Source organism: Eurosta solidaginis, chromosome 1, assembly GCF_040869045.1.
Source record: "Eurosta solidaginis isolate ZX-2024a chromosome 1, ASM4086904v1, whole genome shotgun sequence".
NCBI lineage: Eukaryota > Metazoa > Arthropoda > Insecta > Diptera > Tephritidae > Eurosta > Eurosta solidaginis.
The window spans coordinates 350367019-350387258 of NC_090319.1; the positions used below are offsets into that span (position 1 = coordinate 350367019).

Below are 20240 nucleotides of genomic sequence, written 5' to 3' on the forward strand. Positions count from 1 at the left end.
GGCCTACTGCGCTCTGTTTTGCAAAATGATCTACAGAAGACCATTTTTATATAATATATATCTCTTTAGTCTGCTGTTCACACTCCCAATCGGTATGTATTATTATTAAGGACTAATATATATATGCATACATAAGATAGTATACAAAACTCAATTATTTAATCTAGCCCTCAGTTCGCCACAGTTATTTCAATACTACGAGACTACAAAATATACAATTTCACGACCATGGCGTGGAAAAACAAACAATTTTGACATACAACCCGAGCCTTTGAATGGCTTTAACGAAAGAACAAAATCGCCTAATACTGATGTAACTAACAACGTGGCTAATGGCTATGATACTACATCGGATATAGATCAATCATTGTCCATAACACAAACAAATCCCTTTCCAAATATCGACAATTTTCAAATGGGAGATATTACCGAAAATCAAATTCATGCTACGACAGAGTTGGAGGAAGGTTCATTTTGCCGACGAAGTTTCGATGGTCGCAGTGGTTATTGTATATTGTCATATCAGTGTCTGCATGTAATGCGAGATTTTCGGGAGCATGGTGTTAAAATTGATATCTGTACATATCGGCGAAACATTCCCGTCATTTGTTGTCCATTAGCAGAAAAACATGTGGAGCCACAAAGCATTAGCGCAAAAAGTAATTTAAAAAAATGTAATTATAGCATTGAAATAGTTAATTTTTTTTACCTTTTTCTCATTTCAGAATGTCAGCAGTATAATAGTGATATTAAAGGTGTAAAATTCGATATACCTCAGAAATTCTCTGGTAAAACCTGCATACCAAGTTTACCGATGATTGTTGGTGGTCAGATAGTGAATGAAGAGGAATACCCACACATGGTAAGTTATGATCAGGATAGAATGATATTTATTGAAGCAGGATAGGGCTTGTGCTTGTATAAGCTTTTACGCCGTAATAGTTAACCTTATCTGCTCTTCGATTTTACAATGGTTGAGTCAAGGAGAAGGATGGGCTAATTTACGAGGTATTGTAAGATATGGTACGAGGCAAGCCGGGACTTCCCACATGCTACCCATATTTGAGTTAGGTTAGGTTGATTTGGCTAGCCAATAAACACTCACATATACTGAATGTGTCCATAGTGTTACCAGAATTTGTTGGACGACCAAACGGAAGAACCCCAATCAGGTACCAGGACTTATGTTATAGAATAACTCTATCCCCGTAGCAAATACTGGAAGTTTTCTAGGACCTAGCTTAATCTACCGCCCCTCATTGCTGGGGCCTTGACCTGGCGAGCGCAGGACGCGAACACAGAACGCGCTCAATCGCTTCTTCTAGCAGCTCAGTCCAGTTAGTATGCCTATCGTGAGCATCAAGTCATCTCTCTTCGGAAATATGAGCCACTTTCTGAGTCTAATTTCGTAGGATCATTTTCGGATTATTTTGTCGGAAAAAAATATATGTCGTCTGTTACAGTATAAATAGCGATGTTCTTTCTATGTCACTCCAGTTGCGCGTAGATCCTGTAGCAGCTTTTTATAAATAGCCTTTGCACGTTTTAGACATTGTCGAATTTCACCCCGTTCTGTAGCTTATGGAATTGTAGCTTTATACATATCAAATTATTGGAACAAATGCCCCCATCCGTTGTGTGAACGCTGGCGCTCTGTTGACGGATGTTCCATAAACTTCCTTCGTATTTATGAGAGAAATCAATCTCTATTTACTTTCCATATCTTAGCGTTGCCCTTATGTTCGTCTTTACGGGCTTTCTTAAAGTGATCTGATGATAGCATATGCCCCTATTACCGTTTACAACTCAACTCTGGTTGAGTTGAAATTTCGCAATTTGGTATTACAGATTACAACTCAACCTGTCAAAAAAAATTACTAGCAGTTGTCTCATGCAATTTTGCAGTTGTTTTGAAAAAATGTTACGTTTTAGAAGACGGTTCACCACTTAATTTTTAACAAAGATGTTCAAAGTTGATATCAAAAGACACGTTTCGACCTCCGATTTAAGAATCCGAAAACAAAAATTGTAATTCTTTGCGACAGCATGGCACTGCTAATACGCGTCCAAAAATATCGAGACGCGTATTAATCTCGAGAACAATAATCCGAAGGCGGAAAAGAAACATTTTATCTCTTGTCCGGAGATATTTGTAGTTGAAGTTGGCGATTTTCATGTGGTTGTTGTAATGTTGTTGTCTTTTTTCGGTTTTTGTTTAATATCTTTTGAAGGAGTTAAAATTTTTATTTTCCGCCTTCGGATTATTAATACTGATGCCAAGACGCATCGTTTAATACCTCTCTCGATATTTTTGGACACGTATTAGCAGTGTCATGCTGTCGTAAAGAATTACCACAAAAATTAAAAATTTTATTTCTAATAAAATCTAATTTCATGTGGTTGTTGTATTTTGCCAGATTTTTTGTACACAGCTATGCAGAAAGGTGTTGGACTCAACCAGAGTTATTTTTACGAATCGCGGTCAAAGGCCGCCAACGCAAAAAGATGTTCTGTGCAAAAAAAAACTGTGGAACGGGCCACATATTTCGTACCCTCTCGGGCCATTTTGTGGGTCTTTGTAAATATCTTTCAAAAGAAATAAAATTTTTAATTTCCGCTCTCGAATCCTAAAAACGGAGATGGAAACCCGTCTTTTGATACCACCTTTGATAAGAGTTAGATGGTGCACGGGCTTATAAAACGTTACCAAAAAAAAAGCAAAACATTTAAAGCCGGTAGTTAAACCTTTTTTAATCAAACAATAATCAACAATTTTGTACACATTTCTAGAAAAAACAAAGTTTAAACGAATTACATTGAATAACTTTTTGACCTTAGTTGGACGAGGCTGGCCGCAGTTCGGATGCAGCCAAAATAGGTGAAATAATTATGCGAGTCCCATTGATACTTATCACTACTCCTGGGAATCCTATTTGAGTAAAATACAGTTTTTTCTGTTTGGGTTTTAATCTACTTCGCACAAATATTCTCCTCAATAATATCTAAAACCAGTCCAACACCAAAATCATTTCCACATCATATTTGATAGCTGCCGTCAGCAAGGAATCGGAGTATGGCGCATAATTTTAAAATACGAACGCGTATGCGGAAATGGTCCTTAATTTTGTTTAGTACTGAGTAAAATGCTTCCTTTCAAATCTGCAAAATAACTTCATATGAAACTCATTATTTGTTTGTCACTTAAACATTTTCTTACTTGGTGCTTGGTAGTTCCAAGGGATTGGAATGATCACGCGAATGTTTTCCGTATTCGCGAAATGTCAATCACCAACATTTTTGTCATTATAAAATAGATTTCATATAATATTAATAAAAAAATCACATTTGAAAATGCTTAAATTTCTGCCACAAATTGATCAGCTGTTTATTTATCTGTCAAATCATCACTTTCTGAAGTTGGCAACTCAATTCAATTTCAACTGAAATAAGTTGTAATTCGTAATACCAAACAGGAGTTGAGTTGTCTTAAAGTTGAGTTGTTTTAATTACAACCCAACTAAGTTGAGTTGTAAACGGTAATAGGGGCAATAGTTTGTTGCCGTAGTAGACTTGATGCTATTTATCAGACTATACCATATCTAAGCTGATCGACCCTCCATCTCCATTTTTGATTCTACTCCCAGCCCAGCATCCGTTAAGGAGACTGAGTCTACGAAAACCATATTTGGTTGCATATTGAAGACCATCACAACTGTAGTGAAAACATGCTCGAAGCCATGTTACATTATTACATATTACTAAACATTATACTTATTTTCGTAGGCCGCGTTGGGTTGGACTCAGAATAACAAAGCTATTGTTTGGGGTTGTGGCGGAACATTAGTCAGCGAGCAATATATTCTAACAGCAGCCCATTGTACAACATCGAGTGAGTAAGTAAATAACATTTATAAAGTCACAATATGCCTGACGGCCTCTTGGAAATGTTAATTGAAAACTAAAGTATCAACTGATAGTCGATATTATGTTTATTTCAAGAGAGGGATCACCGCCACATAGGTAGAGGCTCGACATGTTTGATTGTCGCGATTTCTTACTCTCGTCTATTTTTGCAGGAAACCTCCCGATATTGTGCGCCTAGGTACACCTAATCTCAATGAAAACTCCACTTACACCCAGGACATAGGCATTGCGCTCATCATACTCCATCCAGATTATCGTACTTCCACCTATTATCATGACATTGGACTAATGAAATTATCACGACAAGTAAATATAACGCCGAAAGTGCGTCCAGTGTGTATATGGCAGTTGCCTGATATCGAAATACCCACAATGGTAGCAACAGGTTGGGGTCGTACTTCATTTCGTGGTTCGCGTTCCAATACGCTACAAAAAGTGGATTTGAATAAGATCAATCAAGTGGTATGTAAGAAGTTGTATTACAAAGAACGTCGTTTGCCCAAAGGAATTTTAGATGAGCAATTTTGTGCGGGTCATATGGAAGGTGGAAAGGACACCTGCCAAGGGGACTCTGGTGGTCCATTGCATGCTGAGCTACCTGAATTGAAATGTGTAAAATTTCTTGTCGGCATTACATCGTTTGGAAAGTTTTGTGCTCAATCTAATGCACCGGGGGTTTATGTAAAAGTTCATCCATACCTCGAATGGATTGAGAGCATTGTATTTAAGGAGGACGATATTTAGGGTTAGCTAATTGGTGACAATAAAACCTTTGTATGTATATACGTGGTTATGTGTAGTTGGTGCGTAGTAAAATATGCAATAAAATACTAACAAGTCATTCCTTATATCTATCCCTCGGAACTTCTGATTTTAAATAATGTTGATAAAATTACGTTGTGACCACGAACTGTATCGAAATTATCGGGGATCCCAAGGAAATAATGATAGACCTACTAACAGAAATGTAACATTTTTATCATTTCGGGAGTGCACAGTAACGGTGCCGAATTGGGCGAAAGTTTTACCAGAATTCCTATCAGAGCAGAAGGTTTACACCGTACCCATGAATTTGTATAGTGCACTGTTTGCATCACGACACCAGATGGCGGTGATAATGTGTCACTTTTAGCTGGCATCTTCGAACCCAGAGACATAGCGTTAAAACCATACAAGTGGCAGCATTGGTGTATTCCAACAAACACAAATAAAAGTTCTATGTTGTTGTTGTTGTAGCAGTGCTTCGCCCCATCCATGGCGGAACGATACAAGGTGGTAGCATCCCTACAAGAAACGCTGATAGTTTTACTAATGCACTCACACTTGTAATTGACAATGCTGATCCTGCAATGACGTAAACATTGATACTCAAATTTATGTATGTTCCTTTGATCGCTCACGCATGTCCGCATGTTCCCAACGACAGCCTATAATCATGAAAAAGGACTCAAACTGGGAAAGCTTCGGACACCTGGTACAGAACAAAAGAACATGCAGCAGATACCATTATGCATGTGAGACAGATACATAATTCTCAACGGAATTTTATGTATGCGAGAACAGTTTATCCGATTTAATCATGTTGTCACTCCTGACTGTCATATGACAATCAAATGATTATCACGGTTGTTTTGTTATTTTTTAAATTCCGCTATTTTCAACCGACGAAAACCATATAAAAAATAAGTTTAAAAAATGAAAAAGAGAGCATTTCAAAGCTCCATGCTAAAAGAAAAAAAAATCGAAAATAATATTAAAAAATACCAAAAGCTGTCGGAATGTATGGGGCGCACTCAAAAAATTGATACGCGAAAAATAATAGTGGTTAGTGGTGATTCATTTTTAAATGTGTTTCCGCATGAGGAAAGCGCTCTTCTGTTGTTTTGTTATTTTCTGAATTTAAATTGAACATTCTGAACTCGAATTCTTATAAAACTATTTATTTTAAACAAATAAGAAATACGTATGCTTTTATCACGTACAAAATTAAAAACGTAATGAAATAAAGTAAGTAAAAAGCAAAAAGCATTGTTTCATTTTTGGCGGAATATAACAATGGTCATTTATGATAGTTTAACAGTCAAACCTGATATCTACAGCAAACTATCATTTATGACACTTTTTGATAATTAGAGTGTCAGCACTGATCCAGGAAAATGAATGAGAGTGAGCAGTACGGCTATATACTTAATCAGTAGGCCATGTTGGTGTATAAGAAGGAGACAAAAACTCACACGTACACAGTTGTTTACATCACGTTTGCGCAAGTCCCCTTAAGTTTGTGATAGAAAGTTTGTATGAGGCGCTGATCGTTAGGTTGACATTGCTGACAATCAGATGATAGTCATATGATAGTCAGTATTCTTGTAGGGATGGTGACATACCTACAAACATAAATAAAAGTTCCTTGTGCTTTGTTTTTGTAAATTCGATGGACAAATGTCAAAATCGTACTGCACCGGAAGTTGATGTATCAAATCAAATAAAAAAAGTTCATAATCAGCTATCCCATGCTGCCACCTTGTATCGTTCCGTCATGGCCCCATCCAATAGGTGCGACCGATCACAAATTATCATCAATATCCTCTAACGGGAGTCCAAGGAAACTTGCTGTTTCAACGGGGGTGTACCATAATTAGAGGGGTATTAGAGGCATTGGTTCCACAATACAGTTGAAGAGATGGTTGGTGTCATGTGGGGACACGTTACAAGCAGGACATATGTTTTGTATCTCGGGGTTGATTCTGGATAGGTAAGAGTTTAACCTGTTACAGTATCCAAATCGAAGTTGAGCTAGAGTGACTCGCGTTTCCCTAGGAAATGTGCGTTCCTCTTTTGCAAGTTTAGGGTATTGTTCTTTTAGTAAAGGATTCACCGGGCAATTGCTGGCATAGAGGTCCGGCGCCTGTTTGTGGAGTTCACTGAGAACCTGCTTGTGTTTTTTGGCTTCATACGACTATGTTTTCAGGTGCCGTATTTCCTCATAATGCTTACGGATATGACTCCTTAAGCCACTGGGCGGTATTGGCTCATCAATCAGATGTCTGTTGGCATGCCCAGGTTTCTGGGCGTCCATATGGATCAATTTGGTTGTTGTATTTGCATGTTAAATCTCTATCCGTACCTGGATCACGCTTCATTCGTACCTGTATCACGCTTTCAGGAGTGTTGTCTCGTAGCGATGTTACGGCCATAGTGTACCTATACAAGTGTGTTCACTAAGCGATAAACGTCAAAACTACAAACAGCCTCGCTCACCTGATGGAAATCTCAGGTTTAGAGTCGCATTTTTGGTCTCAACGACAACATTTTTGACTACCAATCGTCTCGACTTTTTCAATTTTTCAATCATTCGGCGCATTCGGTAATGGTATCCATTTTGAATTCGCTGTCATTCCGAATCCAGCGAGTGCCTGTCAGAATGCTTGACAGATAAGTCAACACACTTGTACTTGTACACTATGGTCACGGCGAAGCCAAGCGACCAACAGGCGGGCTTACACCATGGTTCAATTATGTACAGGTTGGCTCATTTCATCAGCTGATTTTATTTATGTCATTGCATGGTCGAAGGGATTGTCAAAAGGAGATGGCAAACTCAAAATGAAACCAACACATTGGCAACATTTTACTTACACATACAAAAACTACTAAGTTTTATGTTTTCATTCCATACCATTCGCACGAACACCAATACACAGATTTTGACAATTTGAACAGACATATTTTGTTGCTTTACAGATGAGCCAACCTGTATATAGTTGAACCATGGCTTACACAAACGCTTTGGTCAGGCGTTTCATTGGTATTGTATAGCGATGTCAAAGTGAAGCAAACGGCCGCATTGGGTATGTAAATCGGCCTAAAGGACAAATTAAACTTCCTTAACCCTACCGCCATAGTCGTAACCATACCCACATCCATAACCATCTCCATTGTGATCGATTAATAGTGCCTTAACCTAAAAATCGTGAAAATATCATGAAAATGAAGAAAACGCAAAAAATCACAAACATATTCCACAAAAAATAAGTCTCTTAGTCATAACGTATCCAAAATAATGAATAAAATCTACAAAAGTTATTAAATTCACCAACTCAAAAATGTTTAGGTTATGGATATGGCGAGAAACCAATCACCAGTTGATAGGCTATGGTATGGTTATAGCGTTAGCGTTATGGTATGGCACCATTAATCGATTACATTGATTTCCATAAGGTAGTTCGAGCAGCTGTTTTATCTGGTTATGGTTATAAGTTACCATTAATTGACCCTTAAAGCACGAGTTAAAGTTGACATAGTCGTAACGCCATAGTCATAACCATATTTTTACTTATTTATATCAAATTGGTATCAGTTATTGGTGCCTTAACCTAAAAATCGTGCAAAATTCGTAAAAATGAAAAAAAAAAACGCAAAAAATTACGATCATAATACACAAAAAATAAGTCCCTTAGTCAAAACGTATCCAAAATAATAAATAAAATCTACAAAAAGTTAAATAATTCTCCAACTCAAATATTTTTAGGTTGTGGATATGGCGAAAAACCAATTGATTGGCTATGGTTAGCGTTATGGCATGGCACGATTAGTCGATTACATTGATTTCCATAGGTTTGGTTCGATCAGCTGTTTTCTTTGGTTATGGTTTAAGGCTCCATTACTGATACTTAGCATAGACTTGACTTGACTTGAGAACTGTCACTTACAGTTCTGTTAAATGAACATTGCATGTTACTGATTACTCAAAACTTGGCAACACTTAACTTGACTTAGAAGTCTGTTGAATTTTGATTTTCTACGTAAGTTCTAAGTGACGTTTACATTTTGAGATGCCATTTGTTTGTTTCCATTTCATTTTGACATTTTGTCATCCAAATTGACATTTATTTAAAAATAAATTTCAACGCTGATTATGATGCCAGGTTGTATGCGCCAAGTGGAGTATAATCGCGGCTAAGTTGCCAAGTTTACGCCAAGTCAAGTCAAGTCTATGCTAAGTATCAGTAATGGGAGCTTAAGTCACCATTAAGTGGACCTTAAGGGCCAATTAATAACCTAACATATCCATAACCTAAAAATATTTGAGCTGGTGAATTTAAAACCTTTTTGTAGATTTTATTCATTATTTTGGATACGTTTTGACTAAGAGACTTATTTTTTGTGGAATATAATTTTCTGCGTTTTCTTCATTTTTATGAAATTTTCACAATTTTTAGGTTAAGGCACCATTAATCGATCATATTGGAGATGGTTATGGATATGGGTATCATTACGACCACATATCACACACAGAAGATTGCGCATTGCGCATGTAAACAAAAGATCAGCTGTTGTTTATGGGGAATTCGTACGTCGTTTTCCTTTAGCTCTTGTTTTTTTCTTTCTTTCAATCGCTCAAGCAGTCAAGTGTGACGTAGTTGCGCAGAACGAAGCAATTTTAAACTCGTGAATGCGCAATCTTCTGTGTGTGATTACGACTATGGTGTTAGGGTTAAGGAAGTTTAAGCCGGAGTCATTGGTGCCGTATGTCGTATCGCTGTATCCGTATCCCTAACGTAATCAGCTGTTTATCGTTACGACGGTAAACCAAAACCCAATTGGTTGGCTACGATACTGTTACTACCTTAGCGGCACCAATAATCGATTGCATTGATTCTCATAAGGTTGGTCGAATCAGCTGTTATAAGGTTACCGATAAAGCACCAATGTCTCCAGCTTTAATCGGCCTTCTAAAATGCCTTCCATTTACTTTTATCGAAATTCCCACTTGTGGCCAATGTAGATGTACTTTAAAAAAGAATTGAGGCAAAATTATCGAAGTCCGATATCATCAGCAATCTCTATGTTCCACAACTCACATCCATCCACTGATGCCACACGTCGCGAAAAATTCCCAATCGTAGATAATCTTCAGTAACTGATTCTAGAGAAAAACAGAATCAAAAATACATTTAAAATGTTTTTTAAAACGGGATCGACTCTCGAGGGTATATTGGCAAGCACTGCGTGCGTATCTTCGTGAAAACTTCTATGCAAGAATTCATCTTACCTGTAGTTTCCGTTTGGAGGTTCTGGAAATATGTAGAAAATATTGAACAGTGCCAAGTTACTTAATTATTAGCCGTATTTTTTATTACTTGCATATGCATCTGCATAGGGTAGTAATGTGAATACACGAACCTTCTTAAGCATGGTGTATAACGCATACCAAAATTGAAAGTGGAGAACAGTGAAGACACACATTTTAGTATTAGTTTTTTAAGCAACAAAAGTGCGGATAAAGCTATGCACTCAGCAGTCCATATAATGTTTAAGTGTGTATGTATACGCGCGTAAAAATCACAGCTATTGGTATTGTTGTTATACGGTAAGAAAAAATTTAATTTTAACCTATAAGTTTCGTGATGAATAAAGGTTATCCCAAATTTGCATAGAACGCTTTGTTGCGTTGCTTCGCATGATCAATGAGTTCAAAGGTTGTCCGGACATACATAGGGAACGTACCCAAACTATTTGACCCATTTTCTACCACTTTTTATCCCCCTCCCACCCCTCGGTAATCATCCGTAGTTTTTTTAAGCTCCCCTTTAGTTTTCACTTAGTAGTTCATAAGTATGTTTTTAAATTATTTTTTGCTAACTTAGAAAAATGTATTTGATTTATATTTGTTTTTATTAATTCGGCACCCGCCGCGTTACGCGAAGCGTGCGCGCATACATATAATTATAAGTAAATAATATTAAGAAGAAAAAATGTATTTGAAAATTTGTAATTGAAAACGAATACGAATCCAGCATCAAGCCGCTGGGATACATCGCAGATTATGGGAGCAGTAGCATCAGGAGTTTCGTTAGACGTGCTTATTTTTTCCTCGTCGACAGCCTCGATGTCTATCCACTCCGCGCTTTACTCCACGATACATAAGATCTCTTTTGGTCTCCTGGAGTGGACCTGCAGAGGTCGCACGCGAGACACGTCATCCACTGCATTACCGTGCACATTTTTCTAATGATTTTTCATGGAAATTTTGAACGCGAAATAAATTCCACAAAAAAATTGCAAGATTTTCTAGAGATTATTGACTACGTGACAAAGTCTCAATCCTTCCCCTCTCCACTGTGACCAAGTGTAATACCTAAATTAACTTCCCTCCCCCCTAAAGGGGTCACGTAATTTGGATACGTTCCCATACATATATCAAGCTACACAAAGTTTGTGGAATGTAGTGTATTGTTAACGTGTGGCGCTCCCAAAGCGTGAAAGCAAGACAAAGTGGCTAGAGTTCTATGTAATGGCTTAGTCAGGTACATTCAGCCAGGTCATATATGTTGCACTAGCTATTTATATTTTGATAATGGACTCTACAATTATTTGCCACATAAAAGTGTTTACTTCAGTTGTTATGTGTCTCAGTGTCCTCCACGTACGTGCTTTGTTCACATAAAGACGCTCCCCAAAGGTTTTGGGGAGTGTTATCGATGTTGATGTTTCTCTGCCGGATGCAGATCCGGTTCGTACCATTTAGATACTAGGTCAACCATCACGGGAACGGTTTAGTGTGATCACGTGAAATCTTCTAGGCAATCCTGTCCTCCCATCCCCTAGGTCCATGAGGAAATTGGGTAGCCAAAGCCTCGGCTGTTAAAGAAATAGGATTCGCCACGGAGAGGTGAGGTTGACAATTGGGCTGAGAACAAATAAATTGCGCTGGAACCCCTTGAAAAGGGTGCGCTACACAACCCCTTTATTCACTTTGGTATTGTAGTTGCCTGTTAGAATAGGCATATTTGTCGCGGCTATGTTCCAATCCACCAACCCTCTGCAGGGTCGTACGTACTATCCGTGGAAATGCTCTGCTGAGCTCTTAAAGGTTAAATTAAACTTCCTTAACCCTAGCGCCATAGTCGTAACCATACCCATATCCATGTCCATCTCCAATGTGATTTATTAACGGTGCCTTAACCTAAAACTCGGGAAAATTTCATAAAAATGAAGAAAATGCAAAAAATTACAAACTTATTCCACAAAAAATAAGTCTCTTAGTCGTAACGTATCCAAAATAATGAATCAAAACTACAAAAAGTTATTAAATTCACAAGCTCAAATATTTTTAGGTTATGGATATGGCGAAAAGCCAATTGGTTGGCTGTGGTATGGTTATGGCGTTAGCGCTACGGTATGGCACGATTAAATATTACATTGATTACCATAAGGTAGGTTCGATCAGCTCTTTTATCTGGTTATGGTTTTATGGTTATAGGTCACCATTAATTACCCTGCAAAAATTGTTGGATTACGTGTTCCATTTTCTTCATGTTGGATTACTCTAACAATAGCCGTGCTTTTTTTATACACGCGTCTACGTTTACGTTTGCGCGTGAAAAAAAACGCCTATCCTCGCTTAGATAATGCTTAGGAGACCCATCTAGCGGCAGTGGTTAAATAACTAGCTGCAGCCACAGGGTGTACCGAGAAGCGGAGACACAACCCTCTGATGGCCATAGGGTATAACATATAGCTACATCAGTTGCGATGAATTGTGGACTCACCTAGAATACATAGAATTAGTGTAGAGGGTGAAACAAAAACACATATTTCAGTTACATCTGAGTATAATGCGTATTGAAATTTAGTAGTACACATTTTATGCGCAGCAATTTCAGAGGTGTATTTAAAGTTTGACGCTTAGCAGTCCATATAAAGTTTAAGCGTATAGACGTTTACGTGTATAAAAAAACACGGCTAATATTCCTTTGCTTTGCGTTTGGGGACCACCATCAGCCGATCATTGCTCGTTTTTTAACAACCGTGATCACGACACAATGACGATAGAACAGATTTGCCAAAAGTAAAATATTGCATACAAATAACTGATAATAAAATTTTCCTATGGCAACTCTGATAAAATGCAACCGCGAACTGGTTTTATGTATACGTACTATAGTATAGAGAAATAATAGTTTCTTTATTCACGCAAATGCTAAATAACAAGAATATTCGTAGTAAAAAATATTAAATTTGTATTGCCCCTCTTCATTTACTTTCATTTTAAATTAAATTCACTCCGATAATTCTTTCCGACACAATTCCTCTTTAGTAATTTGCATATGATCCTCTGTGGGTGCTCCATGGGGTACTACAGTGAAAGTACTTTGGAAAGTACTATCACGTATGTTTTCTATGGAATACTCACAAACAAAGCGAGAGTGGGATCACCTACTCCTCTCCTAGGACATCGCAATGTTGATTGGAGCACATTTTTTATATGAATACATATTAGTTTTGGAACACTCCTATACTCCCAAAGGAGTATTCCTTACATTATTTATGGAGTACTCGCGTTTTTTTTTTATAGTATGTATACGTAAAACCAGTGCGCATTTTATCAGAGTTGCCATAGTATCAGTTATTTGTATGCAATATTTTAATTTTGGCAAATCTGTTCGATCGTCATCGTGTCGTGATCACGGTCGTTAAAAAACGAGCAATGATCGGCTGGTGGTGGTCCGCAAACGCATTGCAAAGGAGTATTGTTATAGCACTGCAACATGAAGAAAATGGAACACGTAATCCAACAATTTTTGCAGGGACAGATTAGTTTTGGCACACTCCTATACCCCAAATGAGTAATCCTTACATTATTTATGGAGTACTCGCGTTTTAAAAGGGTATAAATAGGGTATTTTTGGGGTTACCATGGTAGAGATTTATGAAATATAATGCGGCATCACTACGTTTAACAGCCGATAACTTTTGTGCCATATGACTTTGCTTTGTAATTTTCGTAAAAATATAAAATTCTATAATGTTAATGTAATAAAGATTTTTATAAATACGGAAGGCTGTTTGCATTGCGGTACAAGTTTGAAAAATCCTGTACAACTTAGTACCTCGAACTCATAACTCTTTGAATTGAAATAATTTGCAAAAACTGTAAATTCTATTAATTTTTTGCAATTCGTTCAAAGAAATTGTTTTGTAAATTCGATGGTAATCGTGAATGGTAAGAGCTAACAGGGCAATCTTTAATAAACTTATCCATAAACTCTAACAACATATTCGACAACTTATCAGGGCGCCAATTGCGAATTTCATCACAATTCAAGGTATCAACTAACAGCAAAGGTGAATTATCTTCTAAGGCGAAATCACCAAAACACTCAAAATCCAGTTATAAATTTCCGAGATGATTCAAAATCACCACGATAGCAATTGTAATAGCACGGAACCTAGGCCTATAAAACATGATATTGTGTCGGATAATAGCTTAAATTTAAGGTAAGCACTTCAGCAATCCGTTCAAATAAGAATTGCACTGTATAAGATCATGTCTTTTTGTATTCGTTTTACTTAGAAGTGATGAAAAACGTCAACTAAATGATGAAAGCTCTTACACTACTTTACAACTTAGTTCCCAAACAGAGTTGCTAAGGCGTTTTATAGCCGATGCAGAAGAACAGCTATTTTACGATGTGATGAACAGTCCACTTGACATATTTTCTTCTGAGGCACATTCTGGCTATGAACAGCTCGGAGAATTGAAAAATACTGAAACACTTCCATTAACTCCAGAAAACTTTCCAAATAGTGTTGTCGCAAAGTAAGTTACTGTAAACTTTTCTCTTTACATCACGGCTTAGCTCGGGTATCTTCAAGGGTGAAAAAAGTGTATATCGACAAAAATCACACTTTCATTAAATTTAAGTTTAATTTGTGTATGTTCAGTCTGACCATGTAATTATTACTTTATAATAGCTTATAGTAGGCTTTTACTGACTGGCTAGTTCAAACCGTATCTAAGAAAGCACGACTCTGCGCTATATTACGATACAATCATATGCGTAGAGCTTTTTAGAATTAACATTTTGAAAGAAGAACAGAAGGAACATTGTAATTCCACTAAGTGTTAAGACTCGACGAAAAACGATCCATAGTATATGTCTTAAGATTTAATATTTCCTAAATAGAATGGGTTTATGTCAGGCTTGGAAATTCGATATGCACACAGTCGGCACAAACCCATCGTTTTTCGTCTAAGATCGTTCTAACCTATTTACCAAGAATTAGTCAACGTAATTGGCCCACAATCAGAGTTCAAAGTTGTTGTTGTTGTTGTAGCAGTGCTTCGCCCCACCCAATAGGTGCGACCGATCACTAATTGTCATCAATATCCTCTACTAATTATAGCTTGGAACAATCAAATCATGAGTCTTAGGAAACATTAGTTTCTCAAAAGGTGGTCAGGCATTTTATAAGCAGATTAAGAGCTCAGTTTTCCATATATCAATTCCCAGTTGCAAATAACAGATATAATATTGCAGTATTACAAGGTTTATCCTAACATAGAGCGGTGTAAAAGCTGTTGATATTCGAACGCCTTAAGGTGTTGAAAAATTTGCCAACTACTGAATTTACGCGAACATCTCAAGTAAAGATACTGTTCATAACAAAGCCCAGAATAGTTACCTTTGACACAAATTTTAAAGTATTACCAGCAATATACACAGATTTCACACGTCGCCCAAGCAGAAATTGTCAAGGATGTGTTGTTTTGTGACGTTAAGCCCGATGCTTACTTTGCGAATGACACTCGATCACATTCCATTATTTTGCTTTTACCAGCATTAGATTTTGGAAACATAGAATACTACCAGCGTCAGGTATACTGATATAGTTGTATTTATATATTTATTTTAGAAGCATTCAGTAGTCTACTGTAGTAGCGACGTTGCCAGTGAAATAGTGCTGCGTACTAGAGGTTTACGCCGATCACTTTATCGGCGGCGGCGGCGTAGGCTCTATTATATACCGGCGGCGGCGGCGTAGGCGGCGCGCCGGCGTACGCCGGTGTTCTTACTTTAAAAGCTTGATTTTTCTATTTAAAAAAATTATATTTAGGAAAGTTTTTGTTTATATGTATTTAAGGAAATCAACGTGTTGGCCATTTTGGAAAGCTCCGGGGTTTTTGCATCAAAATCTCGCAGACCGTTCAAAAATTTTCAGGAGTATCTCCTTGCGAAGGGATTGTCCCTCGTTCGCATGCTCCAGAGAGGCTTCGAACCTAACCCCGGTCTTTGGAATTGGTACTGCTGCGTCTGCTGAAAAGAAATAGAGATACATAAAATAGTCACACTTTTGCCTGTATATCTCGTGCAAAGCGTAGTTTCACCTAGGGTTAACTCCTAATAATCGTCGCGAACACAATTTCTTTAAATCATTTGTCGCTCCTTGGCGGTCACGCATAAAGGCGACTTAGGGTTGCTATTAATGGTCTATTAATACTCATGACTATCGTGGCTCAGGGCGCCTCCAGTTTTTTCGGCTGTTTTTAAGAGCTAAAATTTCCGATGTGCGAACAGTAGGAATCCCTACCACCAGTCGCTACCACGCCTCCTGAGCCTCACACCATACGCCAGTACAGAAGCTATATGACTGCGACTTCGAACTCATACCTTCGTCAACGTCACTTTCCTAGAAGCTCTAGGTGTAGCTCCGAAGACTTTCCAACGGATGCTTTTGTTGCGCTATGCTGCCGAGCTACACTTTGAAACGTTAGGGAGTGACTATTCGCCCAAAGATGCCGCCCTCGAAATCATAAGCAGTCTAAGTGGATGTCATTGCGTCATGGGTGAAAATCCGTATAATCCTCGGCGCATCTACATAATTAAAATTTTACAAGGACCCTGGATAAAATTTTTAAAATGTAGGCCAAAGATTGCAGACGTTTGTGTTCACAACATTGATTTCAATAGTCTTCGTTAAATCAAATTTAGAATGAAAGTCGACGGATTTTAAGTTGAAAGTTGTTAACTACGGTTTTCCGGCCTTACGATATAGGAGCTCATTATGGATGACCGCGTAGCTTCAGTTTTCAGACAAGTTCAACTGTCCACTACGTTAGGGTAGTATCACACACTGTCATTAGTTCCACTGTTTTGGGAAAGCTTTTGCTTCACCACTTTGAGTGTTCTTGCGAAGGACAAAGCCTCACCTGGTAGATATATGTGCCTACGTATTCACAATTTTAAAAGGAGCCGTAACGTGTAGGTGATATTTAAACTTGGTTGATAGGCTGTAATCAATGTGATTCACTCCAAGGGACTAGTTTTGGATAGGGCCGCCAACTTTAGGAAATATCAAACCGGGAGACTTGGGTGTTGAAGGATGAAGTGTGAAAATCAAAATTAACATTTCAGACGCTATTGTATAGTTTCGCAAATAAACAACGGATGTTTGAATGTAAGCCCAAGCGATTTTTCAAACCCTTCTCATATGTACATATATCCTCAACTTAAGTATGAGGTAAGAATAATTTCAAAGGAGTGTTTATGCCCCTAGAACCTACTAAAGGATTTTGCATCACTGGTTTCGCTTATTCTTGAGGACGGTTTAAAAACATGTTCGCCTTGGGTCATTTTATTTGAATTAATTGTTCATTATTAATTTTTTCAAAAATTTCGCAATTAGTTTCTTATAACTGGCAGTGATGCGCATCCGTTGATACCACTTTCGACCATATCCGACCAATTTTCGACATGAACAATAAATGGCCTAAACAGTCTTAAACGAGTAGAAAATATAGTAACGCGCCGGACGTTGCGCCGCCACGCCGATATTTTTGACATTCGGCGGCGGCGTGCGAAAAACGGCCAAGATCGGCGGCGGCGGCGGCGGCGTTAATCGGCGGCGTATATCTCTACTGCGTACCAGAGCGGGGTTCGCACCCCGGCCAAAGCAACATCAATATTTTAGAAATAAGGTTTTTCAATTAGAAGCAAATTTTTCTAAGCGGGGTCGCCCCTCGGCAGTGTTTGGCAAGCGCTCGGAGTGTATTTCTGCCATGAAAAGCTCTCAGTGAAAACTCATCTGCCTTGCTTGTTCGGAGTCGGCATAAAACATGTAGGTCCCGTCCGGCCAATTTGTAGGGAAAATCAAGAGGAGCACGACGCAAATTGGAAGAGAGCTCGGCCTTAGATCTCTTCGGAGGTTATCGCGCCTTACATTTATTTATTTTTTTTTTTAAACATACCATCTGATTATTCCACTTTCCCTGACAGCTAGCCCAAGGTACCGAGTCGTAGATGAAGGAAATAGCGCTTTCTTAATTTTTAATAACAAATTTCTAGCCCTTAGCGGTATTTTTTAATTTATTGACTTTAGTTTTTATATGTCGTATGTATGTACTTGTTATAATGATCTAAATCAGTTAAAAATAAAAATATAAAAATTAAATAAGGAATCACGATACGCCAGGTTTAAGTGAGAAAGAAAGTTTAGGGCGCGAATTATTTTTTCCTAGTATGATTTTTTGTTCTTCTTTAGTGCGCTTTTCTTCTTCCTTACGCATAAGCTGACGTTTTTCTTCCATTAAACGTTGTTCTTCTATTATTGCTAAACGTTCTTCAGCTAACTTTTTCTGTGCCTCTTCTATTTTACGATTGTTTTCCGCTAATATAGCTTCCAGCTCCTCACGTTTTTGTTTCTCAGCCTCCTCGCGTTGGCGGGCTTCCTCGCGAAATTGTTCTTTTTGTTTTTCTAACTCGTACATCAGTTCTAACTCCATTTCGGATTTGGCAAGTTCAACGCGACGCATAACTTCCTTTTCAATTTCATCCTTACGCTTTATTAATTCCTCTTCTACGCGTTTTTTTACCAACAGCTCCACCCGCTTAGTTGTTTCCTCTTCGATTATTTGTAACTCTTCTTCAGTACGGCGTCTGCTTATTTCTTTTCGAGGGACTTCGACTTCTTTACGGTGCTTACGATTTCTGTTAAGGGCATGATATTCGTCAGAGTCTTCACTGTCACTAGAACTTATAGTTACGTATGCATGTTTCTTGTGTTTTGAATGGCTAAATCCTCGAGCTTTGTCTCGCTGAGTTTCACGGCTCGCAACTTTGTGTTTTTTTTTATGTGACCGTACTTCAGCATCCATTCGCTCCACATCATTGCCACGGTCCCGGTCTCGCTCTCTTGCTCGTTTTTTATGTTTGCTCTTATGGTGACGTTTAGAGGGACTTCGCGAAGATCTTGAGCTACCCATATTTTGTTATTGTTATAGCTTATTTGGTATGCTAATAATATACACAATTATAAAAGTAAGGTACTGTCGCTCAGAAAATTAAAGAAATTACAAAAAAAAAAAGAATTACTTTATGTACAAAACTCCAAAATCCATGTGTATTTCCTTTCGGTGCATAAATAAAATTTTCTGACTACCAGAACCAGGAATGTGAGTAACTGATACTTATAAATCGATACCAGAATAACATCGATAAATGAGTGCTCTTCGTTATCTGAAATGCAGAATGTGATGCCCACACGGCATTTGATTCTGATGCAGAAAATTTGTGGAACATAAAACGAAGTCGCGACATTCCTCGTTCCAATGAACAGTGATTCAGATACCGATAAAAATTTAAAATAAATAAATATGGATAACATTGCTGTTGCATAGGTATGTTAAATTTCTATACGTACCTGGTTCAAAATTGTCAAAAGCGGATTTACATAAACGCTTTGGTCGCTTCAAAGCGGCGCTCAACACGAGGCGTTCTGCTGTTATTTATACATTGGCGCATAATCAAAGTGGCAAGCGGCCAATTAATGGTGTCTTATAATCATAAAACCATAACCAGATAAAACAGTTGATCGAACCCACCTTATGGAAATCAATGTAATCGATTAATGGGGCCATACCATAACGCTAACGCCATAACCATACCATAGCCCACATATTCAGCCCAATTCTAAATATTCCCTCGGAGTTTTGTTCTCACGGATTTTCTTTTCTCCTAGGGAGAACAATAATTGGGGAATAGGAATTGCGAATTTTCGAAGTCAGCTGTTTTGTCAATTGAAATTTCGTTCCGCATTTCTTATTTTGTTTAAAAAATAGGAAAGTTTAATTATTGTTGCGAATTTGCTTAAATTAAGAAATAAAATATAAACAATGCACAGTATTGCATTGCAAGAGGTATTCACTGAAATGAGTAATGAATTGGTGCCAAAGCAACATCAACAGAGGAGCATAAGAAGAAGAAGATCCGTGCGAGTTTTTTTCCTTCTTCCATTCCTCGTATTCTAAATAAAAATTCCTTGAGATGTTTTTCACTTCTCCCTTTCCTCCTATTCTGAAAAATGTTCGAAAAAGCGGAAATCGGTTATGGGAGAAAAGTAGGTATTATGAATGTGAGGGAGAGTGAGATTTCTCTGCCATTTCATAGGAGTTTTTTCATTAGTTAAATTAAAGGGAATGCATCAAAATAGTTAAAGGAAATTGGTTATTTTAAAAAAGAACACTTATTTGTACA

General features: G+C 37.8%; 3 protein-coding genes and 1 long non-coding RNA gene across 9 annotated transcripts in view; 2 read left to right on the forward strand and 2 right to left on the reverse strand.

The window, feature by feature from the left end:
- The window catches only part of snk (snake), a 33976-nt gene extending 28135 nt beyond the window's left edge, over window positions 1–5841 (forward strand). For 3 of the 6 annotated variants that reach the window (XM_067762611.1, XM_067762616.1, XM_067762615.1), the window contains exons 2-7: window positions 2–92; window positions 168–659; window positions 726–862; window positions 3784–3893; window positions 3978–4017; window positions 4060–5841. In XM_067762611.1, coding sequence (XP_067618712.1) covers window positions 2–92; window positions 168–659; window positions 726–862; window positions 3784–3893; window positions 3978–4017; window positions 4060–4668 — 1479 coding nt within the window. In that variant the 3' untranslated portion in view covers window positions 4669–5841. The remainder of the gene's footprint in view (window position 1; window positions 93–167; window positions 660–725; window positions 863–3783; window positions 3894–3977; window positions 4018–4059) is intronic. The other 3 variants (XM_067762614.1, XM_067762613.1, XM_067762612.1) reach the window with 2 other exon arrangements.
- On the reverse strand, window positions 2725–3549 carry LOC137238055 (uncharacterized). The gene is made up of 2 exons (XR_010949097.1): window positions 3218–3549; window positions 2725–3159 (listed from the first exon to the last, which is right to left on the reverse strand). It is a non-coding gene; the product is annotated as an uncharacterized lncRNA (long non-coding RNA).
- Window positions 5842–13683: 7842 nt separating the features above from the next.
- Window positions 13684–20240, forward strand: part of p53 — a 104419-nt gene continuing 97862 nt past the window's right edge. Inside the window, exons 1-3 of the mRNA XM_067762620.1 lie at window positions 13684–13930; window positions 14002–14205; window positions 14282–14527. Coding sequence (XP_067618721.1) covers window positions 14114–14205; window positions 14282–14527 — 338 coding nt within the window. The 5' untranslated portion in view covers window positions 13684–13930; window positions 14002–14113. The remainder of the gene's footprint in view (window positions 13931–14001; window positions 14206–14281; window positions 14528–20240) is intronic.
- Window positions 18025–19170, reverse strand: Arglu1 (Arginine and glutamate rich 1). Its single transcript, XM_067762621.1, has 2 exons — window positions 19080–19170; window positions 18025–19001 (listed from the first exon to the last, which is right to left on the reverse strand). The coding sequence occupies exon 2, from the start codon at window positions 18968–18970 to the stop codon at window positions 18167–18169; it is 804 nt and encodes a 267-aa protein (XP_067618722.1). The 5' UTR covers window positions 18971–19001; window positions 19080–19170; the 3' UTR covers window positions 18025–18166.